This window comes from Saccopteryx bilineata, chromosome 6 (genome assembly GCF_036850765.1).
Source record: "Saccopteryx bilineata isolate mSacBil1 chromosome 6, mSacBil1_pri_phased_curated, whole genome shotgun sequence".
NCBI lineage: Eukaryota > Metazoa > Chordata > Mammalia > Chiroptera > Emballonuridae > Saccopteryx > Saccopteryx bilineata.
The window spans coordinates 50,841,422-50,854,520 of record NC_089495.1 but is presented as its reverse complement, the minus strand read 5'-3'; the positions used below and the strand labels follow the sequence as shown (position 1 = coordinate 50,854,520).

At 42.9% G+C, this 13,099-nt stretch overlaps 1 protein-coding gene across 5 annotated transcripts in view; it reads left to right on the top strand.

The window, feature by feature from the left end:
* Positions 1-13,099, top strand: part of FARP1 (FERM, ARH/RhoGEF and pleckstrin domain protein 1) — a 352,772-nt gene that overhangs the window by 315,198 nt on the left and 24,475 nt on the right. For all 5 annotated transcript variants that reach the window (XM_066238046.1, XM_066238050.1, XM_066238049.1 and 2 more), the window contains one exon: positions 7,425-7,503. In XM_066238046.1, coding sequence (XP_066094143.1) covers positions 7,425-7,503 — 79 coding nt within the window. The remainder of the gene's footprint in view (positions 1-7,424; positions 7,504-13,099) is intronic.

Genomic DNA, 13,099 nt, shown 5'->3' with positions numbered 1-13,099 from the left:
CCCTGGTAACCCCTTCACTTTTATCTGTTCATGAGTCTCACTTTTATATCCCACCTTCGTGTGAAATCTTATAATTCTTAGTGTTTTCCGATTTATTTATTTATTTATTTATTTATTTCACTTAGTGTAATGTTCTCAAGGTCCATCTATGTTATTGTAAATGGCACTATGTCATCATTTCTTATGGCTGAGTAGTATTCCGTTGTGTATATGTACCACATCTTCTTTATCCAGTCCTCAATCAAGGGACGGTTTGGTGGTTTCCATGTCTTGGCCACGATGAATAACCCTGCAGTGACTGCATGTGCCTTTGTGTACCAGTGTTTTCAAGTTTTTGGGGCAGATACCTAGTAGAAGGATTGCTGGGTCATATAATAGTTCTCTTCTTAATGTTTTGAGGTTCCACCATACTGTCTTCCATAATGTCTGTACCAAGTTACATTCTTCCAGCAGTGAATGAGGGTTCCTTTTTCTCCACAGCCTCTCCAACACTTGTTATTACCCGTCTTGCTGATAACAGCCAACCTAACAAGTGTGAAGTGGTATCTCGTAATTTTGATTTGCATTTCTCTAATAGCGAAGATGAGCATCGTTTCATATATCTGTTGACCATTTGTATGTCTTGGGAGAAGTGTCTGTTCAGGTCCTCTCCCCATTTTTTAATTAGATTGTTTGCTTGTTTGTTGTTGAGTTTTTTGAGTTCTTTATATATTTTAGATGTTAACCTCTTACCAGAGCTGTTGTTTGTAAATACTATCATTTAGTCGGCTGCCTTTTTATTTTATTGTCTGTTTCTTTTACTGTGCAGAAGCTTTTAAATTTGATATAATCCGGCCCTGGCCGGTTGGCTCAGCGGAAGAGCGTTGGCCTGGCGTGCGGGGGACCCGGGTTCGATTCCCGGCCAGGGCACACAGGAGAGGCGCCCATCTGCTTCTCTACCCCTCCCCCTCTCCTTCCTCTCTGTCTCTCTCTTCCCCTCCCGCAGCCAAGGCTCCATTGGAGCAAAGATGGCCCGGGCGCTGGGGATGGCTCCTTGGCCTCTGCCCCAGGTGCTAGAGTGGCTCTGGTCGCGGCAGAGTGACGCCCCAGAGGGGCAGAGCATCGCCCCCTGGTGGGCAGAGTGTCGCCCCTGGTGGGCATGCCGGGTGGATCCCAGTCGGGTGCATGCGGGAGTCTGTCTGACTGTCTCTCCTCGTTTCCAACTTCAGAAAAATACAAAAAAATAAATAAATGAATAAATAAATAAATAAATAAATTTGATATAATCCCATTCACTTTTTTATTATTGCCTTTACTTCCCTTGCCTTTGGGGTCAAATTTATATAATGTTCTCTACAGCCAAGGTCCATAAGTTTAGTACCTATGTTTTCTTCTATGTAATTTATTGTTTCAGATCTCATATTTAGGTCTTTGACTAATTTTGAATGAATTTTTGTGAATGAATAGTTAGTTAGGGACAAACTATAGTCAAGTTTCTTTCTTGTCCATGTGGTTTTCCAATTTTTCCAGCACCATTTATTAAAGAGACTTTTTTTTCTCCATTATGTATTTTTGGCTCCTTTGTCGAAGATTATCTGACCATATATATGCTGTTTTATTTCTGGGCTCTTGATTCTGTTCCATTGGTCTGTATGTCTGTTTTCTACCAATACCATGCTGTTTGATTATCGTGGCTCTGTAGTTTAATTTGAAGTCAGGTAGTGTGATACTTTCAGCTTCATTCTTTTTTCTCAGGACTGCTTTGACTATTGGAATTTTTTATGGCTCCATAAAAATCTGGTGATTTTTTTTGTTCTATTTCTTTAAAACCAACACTGGAATTTAATGGGGATTACATTGTATTTGTAAATTGCTTTGGGTAATATGGCCATTTTAACTATGTTGATTCTTCTGATTCGTGAACATGGAATATTTTTCCATTTCATTGTGTCTTTTTTAATTTTTTTCAATAATGTTTTGTAGTTTTCAGTATATAAATCCTTCACATCCTTAGTTAAGTTTATTCCTAGGTATTTTTTGTTGTTGCCATTATAAAAGGAATTGTTTTTATTTTTAGTTCATTTTCTGAAGTTTCATCATTGGCATATAGGAAAGCAATAGACTTTTGTATCCTGTGAGTTTACTATATTGGTTTATTGTTTCTAATAGTGTTTTGGTGGAGTCTTTGGGGGTTTTCTATGTACAGGATCATATCATTTGCAAAAAGTGATACCTTTACTTCCTTTTTCCCGATATGGATGCCTTTTATTTCTTTCTCTTGTCTGATTGCTCTGGCTAAGACTTCCAGAACTATGTTGAATAAGAGTGGAGAGAGTGGGCTGCCTTGTCTAGTTCCTGATTTTATAGGAAAAGCCTTTAGTTTTTCACCATTTAATATGATATTGGCTGATAGTTTGTCATACATGGCCTTTATTATATATATTGAAGTACTTCTATACTCATTTTATTGAGTGTTTTAAACATTAATGGATGTTGTATCTTACTGAATGCCTTTTCTGAATCTATTGATAGAATCTTATGATTTTTGTTCTTTGTTTTGTTGATGTTGTGTATTACATTGATCGAGTTACATATGTTGAACCATCCTTGTTCTCCTGGAATGAATCCTACTTGATTGTGATGCATTACTTTTTTAATGTATTGTTGTATTCTGTTTGCTAGTATTTTGTTTAGGACTATTGTATCTAATTCAGTAGAGATGTTGGTCTGCAATTGTCTATCCTTTTCCTCCTCTCTCCTGGGTCTGACTGCTGCTGAGTTACTGAGCAGCTCATGTAGTGGTGAATGAAGTTTTCCTAGAGGGTTCAAGACTTGGAGAGTCATGGGTGGGTGGGTGTGTGTGTGCGTGTGTGAGTTTTCAACCCTGTGCTGAGATCACATGTTGTTGATCCTGGGAGTACAGTAATCAAGGTGCACCAGTCTGAGTGTTGTATCTTGGAGGTTACTCAGTACGTGGGTTTCCAAAGCAAAATTGTCAAAGAATTTTCAGCTTTGTTGCCATGCTGTAATCACACAGACAACAAATCTGCATCCTTGTCTTCCAAACAAGGACCCTTTTCTTAGGAGGTTAACATCCGGAGGATGTTCTGGAAGAGTTATAATTACTTTTTTATGTTCTCGATAATAAAATGACCTTTTAGCTCTTCACAATATAGCAAGTGCTTTGGAGTTGTTGATTTGGTGGCATTAACATGTACAGGAAGTAAACACATGCTGGCATTTCTCTAGGAGGCAGCAGGAGTTCTAGGCTTTGTCTGGGTTCCCATGGCCTGACTCAGGGGTGTGTGCTGCAGAGGGGAGGGGCCAGGCGCGAAGCCTGGCTGCCTGCACGGGTCTCATTAGCATCAGAAGCCCCAGTCAGGGTTCCCTGCAACACAAGAGACCACGGATACTAACCCAGAGCTGTTTCTAAAATGGCAGTAAAGATGCTGAAGACTTTAGAGAAACACATAGGGTTCTGCTAGCAAACGGTGCAGGAAGAATATCCCCTTCAGTTTGGGGTTTTAACATTAGTAATTTTCTTTTGATAACTACTTGGCAGAAGAAGAGAGGAGGTGAAGTCAGTGATGTCTGGCTCCCACTGCCGCTCTCTGTCCCTCCCCTGGTGTCTGTGTTTCAGCACTTCATTCTCCCTTGCGTCTGGCCGTTATCTGTGAAGGGGCGAAATTGCTCATTTTTAATGGGAGCCAGAGACCCCCATTTCTCCCCCTGCCCCCCCAATCTGGAGGAGTCTCACTAAAATATCTGAATTATGTCCTTTGAACTAACTAAAGATCTTATGTGCTTTGTCAAATGACATGCCCATTTGAAAGTTCGGGGGTCACAGGTAATAACTCTCTTCCTACAAACTGAGTCTAAACTGTGTCTTTCTAAATGGCCTCCTTTTTTTTATTGATGTGTGGCATTCAGTCAAGTCATTCTGGCTGAGTAGTTGGGTCCTCTTGTTGTTCAGGCAGGAGGCGGTGGGAGGAAGGAAGGAGAATTTCCCAGCTCCTAGAAGCGCACTGTCTGATGGTGAACATGCAGAGGACTGGGTAGTGATAAATAGTGGAAAGCTTCCATTCGGACTGGAGCTCTTTCTGCTTCCAGTGGTAGAAGAGCAACCAGTAAATTCTCATCCAAACCCAGTCACACATCAGGATCAACAAAATGGCCAAACATTGAACTTCTCCATAGCAATTTGATTAATAACCATTTGCCAAAACTCCAGAGGTACCGCCACCCTGCAGTGACTAGCAGTGGACTGAGGACTGTCTCCAGAGCAGAGCCTGCGTCTAAGCTGTGTGAGCATCCTCCGTTTGGGGGTAGCGTTTGATTCAGTGGGTGGAGGGATGTGAGACACAGGTGGGCGAGGAAAACTGAGATATCTAGCTTGAAACTGGGGCAGAACAGGTATATCATTAAGGGGAGAAAGTGGAGGAAGAGAATTGAGTTTGGGCAACAAGATAAATAACTCTGTGTGGAGCCTCTTGGGTTTGAGATCATTCAAGGTCTCACTCATGTAGAACATATTGGAAGGTATAAGAAATACAATACTTGGATCAGTAGCTACGAAGAAAATGTGGGTATAGGTCTGACCTTGTGAACTGGAACCATGGGGAATAGAAGGATGGCCGAGGAAGAGGGGGGTGGTGAAGAGAGGATCACCACCAGAAGAACACGGACAGCTCAGGAGCAGAGAAGGAGCTGGCAAAGACAGCGGAAGCACTCACCTAGAGAGAAATCAGGGAGAGGCTTCCAGAAGCTGAAGAGCAGAATACCAAGAAGTTTGGGGTCAACTAGCCCTGAGATGTTGGCTCAGAGCAGCGTGATGGTTGATACCTCAGTGCTTTCGGTCATTGAGAAGGTCGTGGTAATCTCCCGCAGAACCATTTCAGGACTGGTGAGGATAGAAACTAAATTTTACTTCATAGAAGTGAGTAGTGATTAAGGCAATCTGCCAGCAGTGTTTCTTTTGGCAGCCAGAAGGAAGCCGGAGGGTTGAGGAATGAATTCTACTTCTGACTAGGGAAGAATGGAATAGGTTACAGAGAGACGGAGGGTAGCGGAGCCACTGAAGACTCAGGGGTCTAGGGGGCATAATGGCTGCTCTTCCTTCTTATTGTTTTAGGGAAGCTTTGATTGCCTGCAGGGGTCTCCAAACTTTTTACACAGGGGGCCAGTTCACTGTCCCTCAGACCATTGGAGGGCTGCCAAATACAGTGGTCCTCTCACTGACCACCAATGAAAGAGGTACCCCTTCCAGAAGTGCAGTGGGGGCTGGATAAATGGCCCCAGGGGGCCGCATTGCAGCCCACTGGCCGTAGTTTGAGGACGCCTAGAATGGGTCTGGGTGTGCTGTCTCCCCTGTGATGTAATTTATAATATCTGCTCACTAGAGCCAGGAGAATAAACGGCATGGTGCAGGCAGCCAGGAGCTATGTGAGGAGCCAGCCCCCGTGTGTGTATCTGCCCTGATAGCAGGTGTGCTCCCAAATGCACTCCCTTTCGCATTCAGTATAACTGATGAATCAGTGATTGAATCAAGAGTTCTGGAAGGCGGCAGCTGCTTCCACTGAGAGGGAAGTCATTTCTCTCGCTGCCAGAGGTGTATTAGGGACGGCATCCACAGTGTGTGAATCACGGTCCCTCCTGACATATGTTGCACGTGCTCTGAACACTTCTCACTTCCAACTGTTTAATTTATTCCTTTCATTTAAGTTTGTCTTCTGGCTATCCTGAATAGTTGGTTCAAAGACATTAGCCTGGTTAATTGTTGAAAATCATGTTTTAATTGTTTCTAAGAAATTATTTTCTTTTCCTCGGGTACATTTCACAAATTTGCACTGCCAGCATGGTTAGGAGTACAGACTCCTGCTAGACTCCTGGGCACGAGTACAGAGCTCACTGTGTCATGACCACTGACATTAGACAAGTTATACAGTTTCTGTGCCTCAGTTTTTAGTTGTTTAATGAGGGCGATGATGGGACCTGCTTCATACTGCTGCCATGAGCATTGAATGAGTTAATGCCTATAATGTGCTCATTGTGGACTGTACTAAGTACTAGCTGCTATTATTATTCCTTTTCTCTCTGTTGTTTAAGCCCCTGGGTTATCAGCATCAGCTAAAACACTAAGCTATAAGAAATATGAACATGTACCCAAATACTTGCTGAAAATGCCCATATCTTTGTGATCTGCCACCCTGCACTTTGAGGGGGGGGACCGTGGTCCCTCCCTTCCCTGCCCCTCTCTGTATCTGGGACACCTACCTGCCTTCTTCTGGATCATTTTTCCTATGCTCACCTCCACGCATGGGTCGCCTGCACTTTCTCATTTGTATTTTTCTCTTCCCAAGGGCTTGTCACCCAGTTCCTTGGCTGCTTCGCACTAATGACTCCTGTGAGCAAAGACCTTGATTTAGTCCTGCTCTATGGGATGGACTTAGTTGTGTGAGCTAGTTATAACTACATGTGATCTCTGTGCTTTCTCATGACACTAAAATGGATGGATAGATAGAGAGAAAATGTATATCAAGATGAAATTAGCGGACTTTTCCTGTGTGGACTTTTCCTGGATTCCTGCTCCCTGTGACAGCTCCTAACAGACTGAACTGTGGTTGGGTTGCATTTTTCAGGGATTTGGCACGGTGATGGGGTCAACTTGGACTTGGTAAACATGTTAAGGATACTACTCTTTTATGGATTCTTGCTGTATTGGTCAAGAGTTTGCTTAAAGCCTTTTAATCACTGTAAAAAAAATAGAAGACTGGATAAAGAAGATGGGGCACATATACACCATGGTATACTATTCAGCTAGGAGAAATGATGGCATCGGATCACTTACAGCAGAATGGTGGAATCTTGATAACATTATGCGGAGTGAAATAAGTGAATCAGAAAAAAATAAGAACTGCAGGATTCCATACATTGTGGGACATAAAAACGAGACTAAGAGACATGGACAGGAGTGTGGTGGTTACAGGGGGTGGGGGGAGGGAAGGAGGGGGAGGGATACAAAGAAAACTGGATAGAGGGTGACGGAGGACAATCTCTCTTTGGGTGATGGGTATGCAACAGAACTAAATGACAAGATAACCTGGAAATGTTTTCTTTGAATATATGTACCCTGATTTATTGATGTCACCCCATTAAAAAAATTTATTTATAAAAAAAAAGATAAAATTAAAATGATCAGAAGATGGTCTGCCCTGTCTCTTTCAAAGTGCAGCTGGAATTCACTGTCTGCAGGATGAGGCGGGTCACTTCAAGGTTTCCTCCCAGTGCCAACAGTCTGTGGCACCCGGAGAAGAAAGAGGTGCAAACAGGCCATTGGGAAGGAAGACCTCAGAATTGATATGTTTTTGGACCTAGGGCTTGAACATTTTCCAGTGATGTTTTCACTGCTAACGCTTCGGTTTCCTGCCCTGTGCCTTTGCCTGCAGGGAAGGCCGCTCAAATGCCCACATCAGAGATTACCAAAGAATCGGAGACGTCATGCTGAGGAACATCCAGGCCATGAAGGTGAGCTGCTCTGGGATTGGGGCTGACTGATCCCCAGGGAGAACCATGCACAGCACTTGAGTAGCCCTTCCATGAACACATAGAACCCTTCCATGGTGCCCGTAGAGCCATCTGCACCGAACGTGGCACGTGGGAAACTCGTCTCTCTCCCAGATCCTTTCATTTTGTAGCGTAACAGAAAATCCAGTCACTACGAGGGAAGAAGCACTTTTTTCTCTTCAAAAGCTCTGTATTGTAACCAAAACAACAGATATTGTCAGGGAATGGATCACTCAAAACTTATTTTTTAAAAAGTGTATGTAAACAAAACTTTGGTTTACTAAACATTTCATTTTTAGTCAGTTGTTTTGGCTTCCTGTAAGCATGACAAAAATACTGGACTCGAAGCTATGTGGCAATTCCAGTCAAGTCTATGACTTTTAAAAACTCAGTGTACAAGACAAATATATTTTTAGCCATCCAGCAATATCTATAATGATACAGAAGGGTGAAAGTATACCCAAAGAAGTCAGTACAGCCTGACCAGGCTGTGGCTCAGTGGATAGAGCGTCAGACTGGGATGCGGAAGACCCAGGTTCGAGACCCCGAGGTCACCAGCTTGATCACGGGCTCATCTGGTTTGAGCAAAAGCTCACCAGCTTGGACCCAAGGTCGCTGGCTCAAGCAAGGGGTTACTCAGTTTGCTGAAGGCCTGCGGTCAAGGCACGTATGAGAAAGCAATCAATGAACAACTAAGATGTTGCAATGCACAACGAAAAAATAATGATTGATGCTTCTCATCTCTCCGTTCCTGTCTATCCCTCTCTCTGACTCTCTCTCTATCTCTGTTAAAAAAAAAAAAGTCAGTACATATTGAATCAATATATTCTACCTCAATTTCGAAATCTGTTCCACCTCTTATATCTGAAACTTTTATTTTTGAAATTTTCATTTTAATCCAAGAATAATTATTTTAACATAAAATATTTTAATTCACACAATTTATCTTTTGAATACAGATACATCTACATTCACATTTTAAAGCAGTCTTCCTTTATCTCAGCTGCCCACAGCCTAATAACCGTAACTAATAACTACCCAGAGCAAGCTAATATCCCCCTAAAGAAGGCCAGTTGCTTATACTTTCACCATTTCAGTCTGTCCAACCGTCCAGCCAGTGGTGGGATTCAAATAATTTAACAACTGCTCTGCCCTATTAACAGTTTTAAACATAAAAAACGGTATAGCGAAAGGTAGTTTATTATTTTATGCATTTAATGCTTAAATAAGAACAATAAAGAGATACAGAAAACTAGACTATGTTATAAGAAAGTTTTAAAATATTAATGAAAAAATATTAAATAATACCTGACAAAAAACAATAAAACTGTTATTTAAGATATTTCCATATTTCTTCTTGGTTGATGTCCTCACTTGAAATTTCTTTTTCCTGTGGACAGAATGAGCATTATTACTACAGGTGCTTAGAATATGCTGTTGTGCAGATACACGTAAGGGATGTAAATTTGTGATTTCCACATTAGGTGGTTGCCCAGGCAACCACCTTAGAGAGAACTGAGGCATCCACCGGGTATAATAAAAAAACAAATGTTGGAGACTTTCAGAGGTAGGTATAGATGTAACTTTATTGGCCAGTTTCACCTGCGCAGGGGCGAATTCCCCGATGTCCGGAGACACCGTACTCAGAAGGAGCTGCAAATGGGAACCACCCCGGGCGCTTACAGCTAGTTCCTTATATATCCTAAGTAAGCAATACAGAAGCAAAAATAGCGGTTACTTATTCGCTAAGGGAGCTGCACATAGCATAGCAACAGGGGCTGGGTCTAGCTCATTGGTGAACTTCAAACATAAACTTCTGATAAGGGTCTCTAACCAATGGAATGCAAACGTTTGTCTTCTTTTGTTCTTAGCCTTACAGGGTCCCTATCCTTACCTCCCTGTCTCTGCGTCTACACTCTGGCAATCCCAGCACACTTTCCTGAATCTAACAATTTGATCTTTTCTTGATCCTTACAAGAACCCTGATTATAAGTGCCATTTTAACAAACAGTTTGCGAAACTCAACAAAAAATTAGGTATCAGTTCTGTTGAACTACTGCGAACTGGCTGAATCCCACCACTGCGTCTAACCATTCATCTGTTCGTCATCCATCCATCCAGTACTAGCTAAGTACTTACTACATATAATTCCCAATAATATGGCTAAGTTGTTTAGCATTTACTTTTTCCCACTTTAGAATTATATACCATAGTCTCACGAGATAGGAGTAGGGCAGTGGTCAGCAAACTCATTAGTCAACAGGCCCAAATATCAACAGTACAATGATGGAAATTTCTTTTGAGAACCAAATTTTTTTTAACTTAAACTATATAAGTAGATACATTGTTATTAATTTAATTAGGGTACTCCTAAGCTGGCCTTTGCCAGCACGTGGTATTTTGTGGAAGAGCCACACTCAAGGGCCAAAGAGCCGCATGTGGCTCGTGGGCCGCGATTTGCCAACCACTGGACTAGGGGAAGATTTGGAGGGAGGAGTGCGTCTAAAGCTTCTCGAGAGATCTCCTGTTTCCCTTAACAAAGATCAAGATATTATTTAACAGGCACAAACTATAAGCTTGCTTTTTCATGGCATTCAACACCTCCCTATTTGGGCAATATCGGAGAGAGGCCATGGAAATAAATTATCAGGGTTGCAGAATCCCATGCAAAAAAAGAGCCAAGAATGATATGATGTTCCACAGCTGTGATATTATTAATGCCACAGGTGAGGTTGATGTACAAAACTTCGACGTAGCAGTCACACACAACTGTTCACTTTCCATGTGTTTTTTTAAAAATAATATATATTATAGAATAATTATATAATCCATATTCTCACCACCACACACACACACACACACACACACACACACACACACACACAGAGTCTCCCCACTAACATCTTGCATTTGTGTGGCCAATTTGTTATAATTGATGAGCAAATATTGGTACATTATTATGAATGAAGTCCAAAGTTTACATTAAGACCCATGTTTTATGTTGTACGTTCCATGGATTTTGCCAAGTGCATCATGTCACGTCTTCACCGTGACAGCGTTATGCAGGAGTTCCCCTGCCCTAATCACTCTGTGCTCCTCCTGTTCATCCCTCCGCCTCCTACCCCTGCAGCTACTGGTCTTGTACTGTCTCCATGGTTTGGTCTTCTCCAGAATGTCATAAAACTAGAGCTGAAATCATTGTGTAGCCTTTTCAGGCTGGCTTTTGTCACTTGTTAAAAATATCCTTTTTCCTCTCTCCTATGACATGTTTTTGTTACTGTTGTACTCCTGTTTGTTGTTGTTTTTCTTACTGGAAGCCTCTTTTCTCATATTTTGCACTTTCTCTCTGCCCAGTTTGGTTTTTGCCTCTGCGCACAGCGTTCCTCTTTCTCTGAGATTATAAGCCTGGGGCTACTCCCTTCAAAGAGGCTTGGACTCTGTCATGGCCCTCTGGGGACAGCAGCAGCAACCTGCCAGCTCCTTCCCCGGCCCCTCTCGGGGACAGTCCCCAGAGTGCTTCCTTCTACTGACGGGTCCTCTAGCCATCTTCAGCCTGTCTGCTGACCTCCCACGAAGAGCTGACATTCAGTAGACATCCGCCCTCCTCTCTGTTCACCTGAGACCTAAAAATACACCCGATTTCTGTCATAGTAATTCTTTCTCCTCAGCCTGGTGAGTCGGCAGTTTTGCATTTAGTCACCTTCCTCAGCTGTGCAGGCATTTTAGTGATTGTGCAGACACCGTGAGCATTTATAGCACAGAGCTCTGCGCAAGCAAAATAAAAATAGATGGAGAGGCTCAGAGCCTCTAGCAGACATTTGGAGAAATATTTTGAAATTATTACTGTGGTTGTTATCGTTAGTTTTAAAGAATTTTGATGAAGTGTGGGAGGAGGAGCAGAGGATACAGAAGCCCGGGTTGGCATTCCTGTAGTTCAGTGCAGAATGCTGACATGACTCCAGTAACACTGTCCCCCGACCTGCGTGTGCCTGCATCTTCAGAGGCTCGGCAGGGATGCTGACACTACCCTTCAGCTGTTTCCAGACCCTGCACACAGGACTCAGGGGGCTGGGCCGGGGGCTCCAGTCCCCACCTGAAGGTCAGAGGTGCCCAAATTGTGACCCCTGACCCATGCAGTGAACTTCCGTCTGGGAATATCTGTCTATGCACAAAGGCCCTTCAACATCCACACAAGAAAAGGAGGTCCTCGCCTTGACCCTTCCTTCGCCTGCCATCCAAGCCAGGACCTGCACTCGTGCCTGAATTGTCTGTTTTCCCAGGCCTGCATCTCCTGCCCCATCTCCATCTTAAACTCCTGTCACATTTCTGAGTCTGTCAGTTTTCTCTTTCCTGAGTGATCGCCCAGCCTTTATACCAGCATTTATCTTACAGCCAGACTGACAAGGCTCAAAATACTCCTTGTCTCTCTGTGGTTTGGAGAATACAGTTCAAACTCTAAACCTGATGAAAAAAACCTTCATACCCTAGGCCAGGGGTCCCCAAACTACGGCCCACAGGCCGCATGCAGCCCCCTGAGGCCATTTATCCGGCCCCCGCTGCACTTCCGGAAGGGGCACTTCTTTCATTGGTGGCGCCACAAAGTGCGGCATCACTCAGGTACTGTGACGCGGAAGCGCGTCATATCACTTGTTACAGCTAGCAGTGACAAATATGGAACCAGACGTTGACCATCTCATTAGCCAAAAGCAGGCCCATAGTTCCCATTGAAATACTGGTCAGTTTGTTGATTTAAATTTACTTGTTCTTTATTTTAAATATTGTATTTGTTCTCGTTTTGGTTTTTTACTTTAAAATAAGATATGTGCAGTGTGCATAGGGATTTGTTCATAGTTTTTTTTATAGTCTGGCCCTCCAACAGTCTGAGGAACAGTGAACTGGCCCCCTGTGTAAAAAGTTTGGGGACCCCTGCTCTAGGCCTAGACAGTTTGTCCAGACACCTTCTCCCTGATCTACAGCTTCTACTCTGAATCCCAGTGACCATGAATTCACCTCTGCACGCACTCAGATCCTTGCAAGACTCCTGCCTCGGATGTGTGCATGAATTGGTTCATTTGTTCATTAATGTATGCAGGCAACGGACATTTATTGAGCACTTACTATGTACATCAGGCCCCAAGAATATAGTGACATGATACACTCTCTCAAATAAGAGACTGCCCATGTGATAACATTGCACTGAACTACAAGCATGCACACACATGCACATATATACATGCATGTGCATGCACAGTGAGGGCATGTGTAACTGGTGGAATCCAAATAAACTGGATTGTTCCAATGTCAATTTCCTGGTTGTAATATTATGCTATTGTTATGCAAGATATTAGCATTAGGAAGGCCAGGGGAAGGTACATAGGATCACCTTGTACATTTCTTTGCAACTTCCTATGAATCTATATATTTTTTAAACAGTCACAAAATAAACTCTATGGGGAAGACCAGTGATAAGAGCTAAGATGGACAAACACAGCATAAGTACAGGTGGATAGACAAGTCCTAACTCAGCCTGGGGATCCGGGAAGGTCCCAGCACTAAC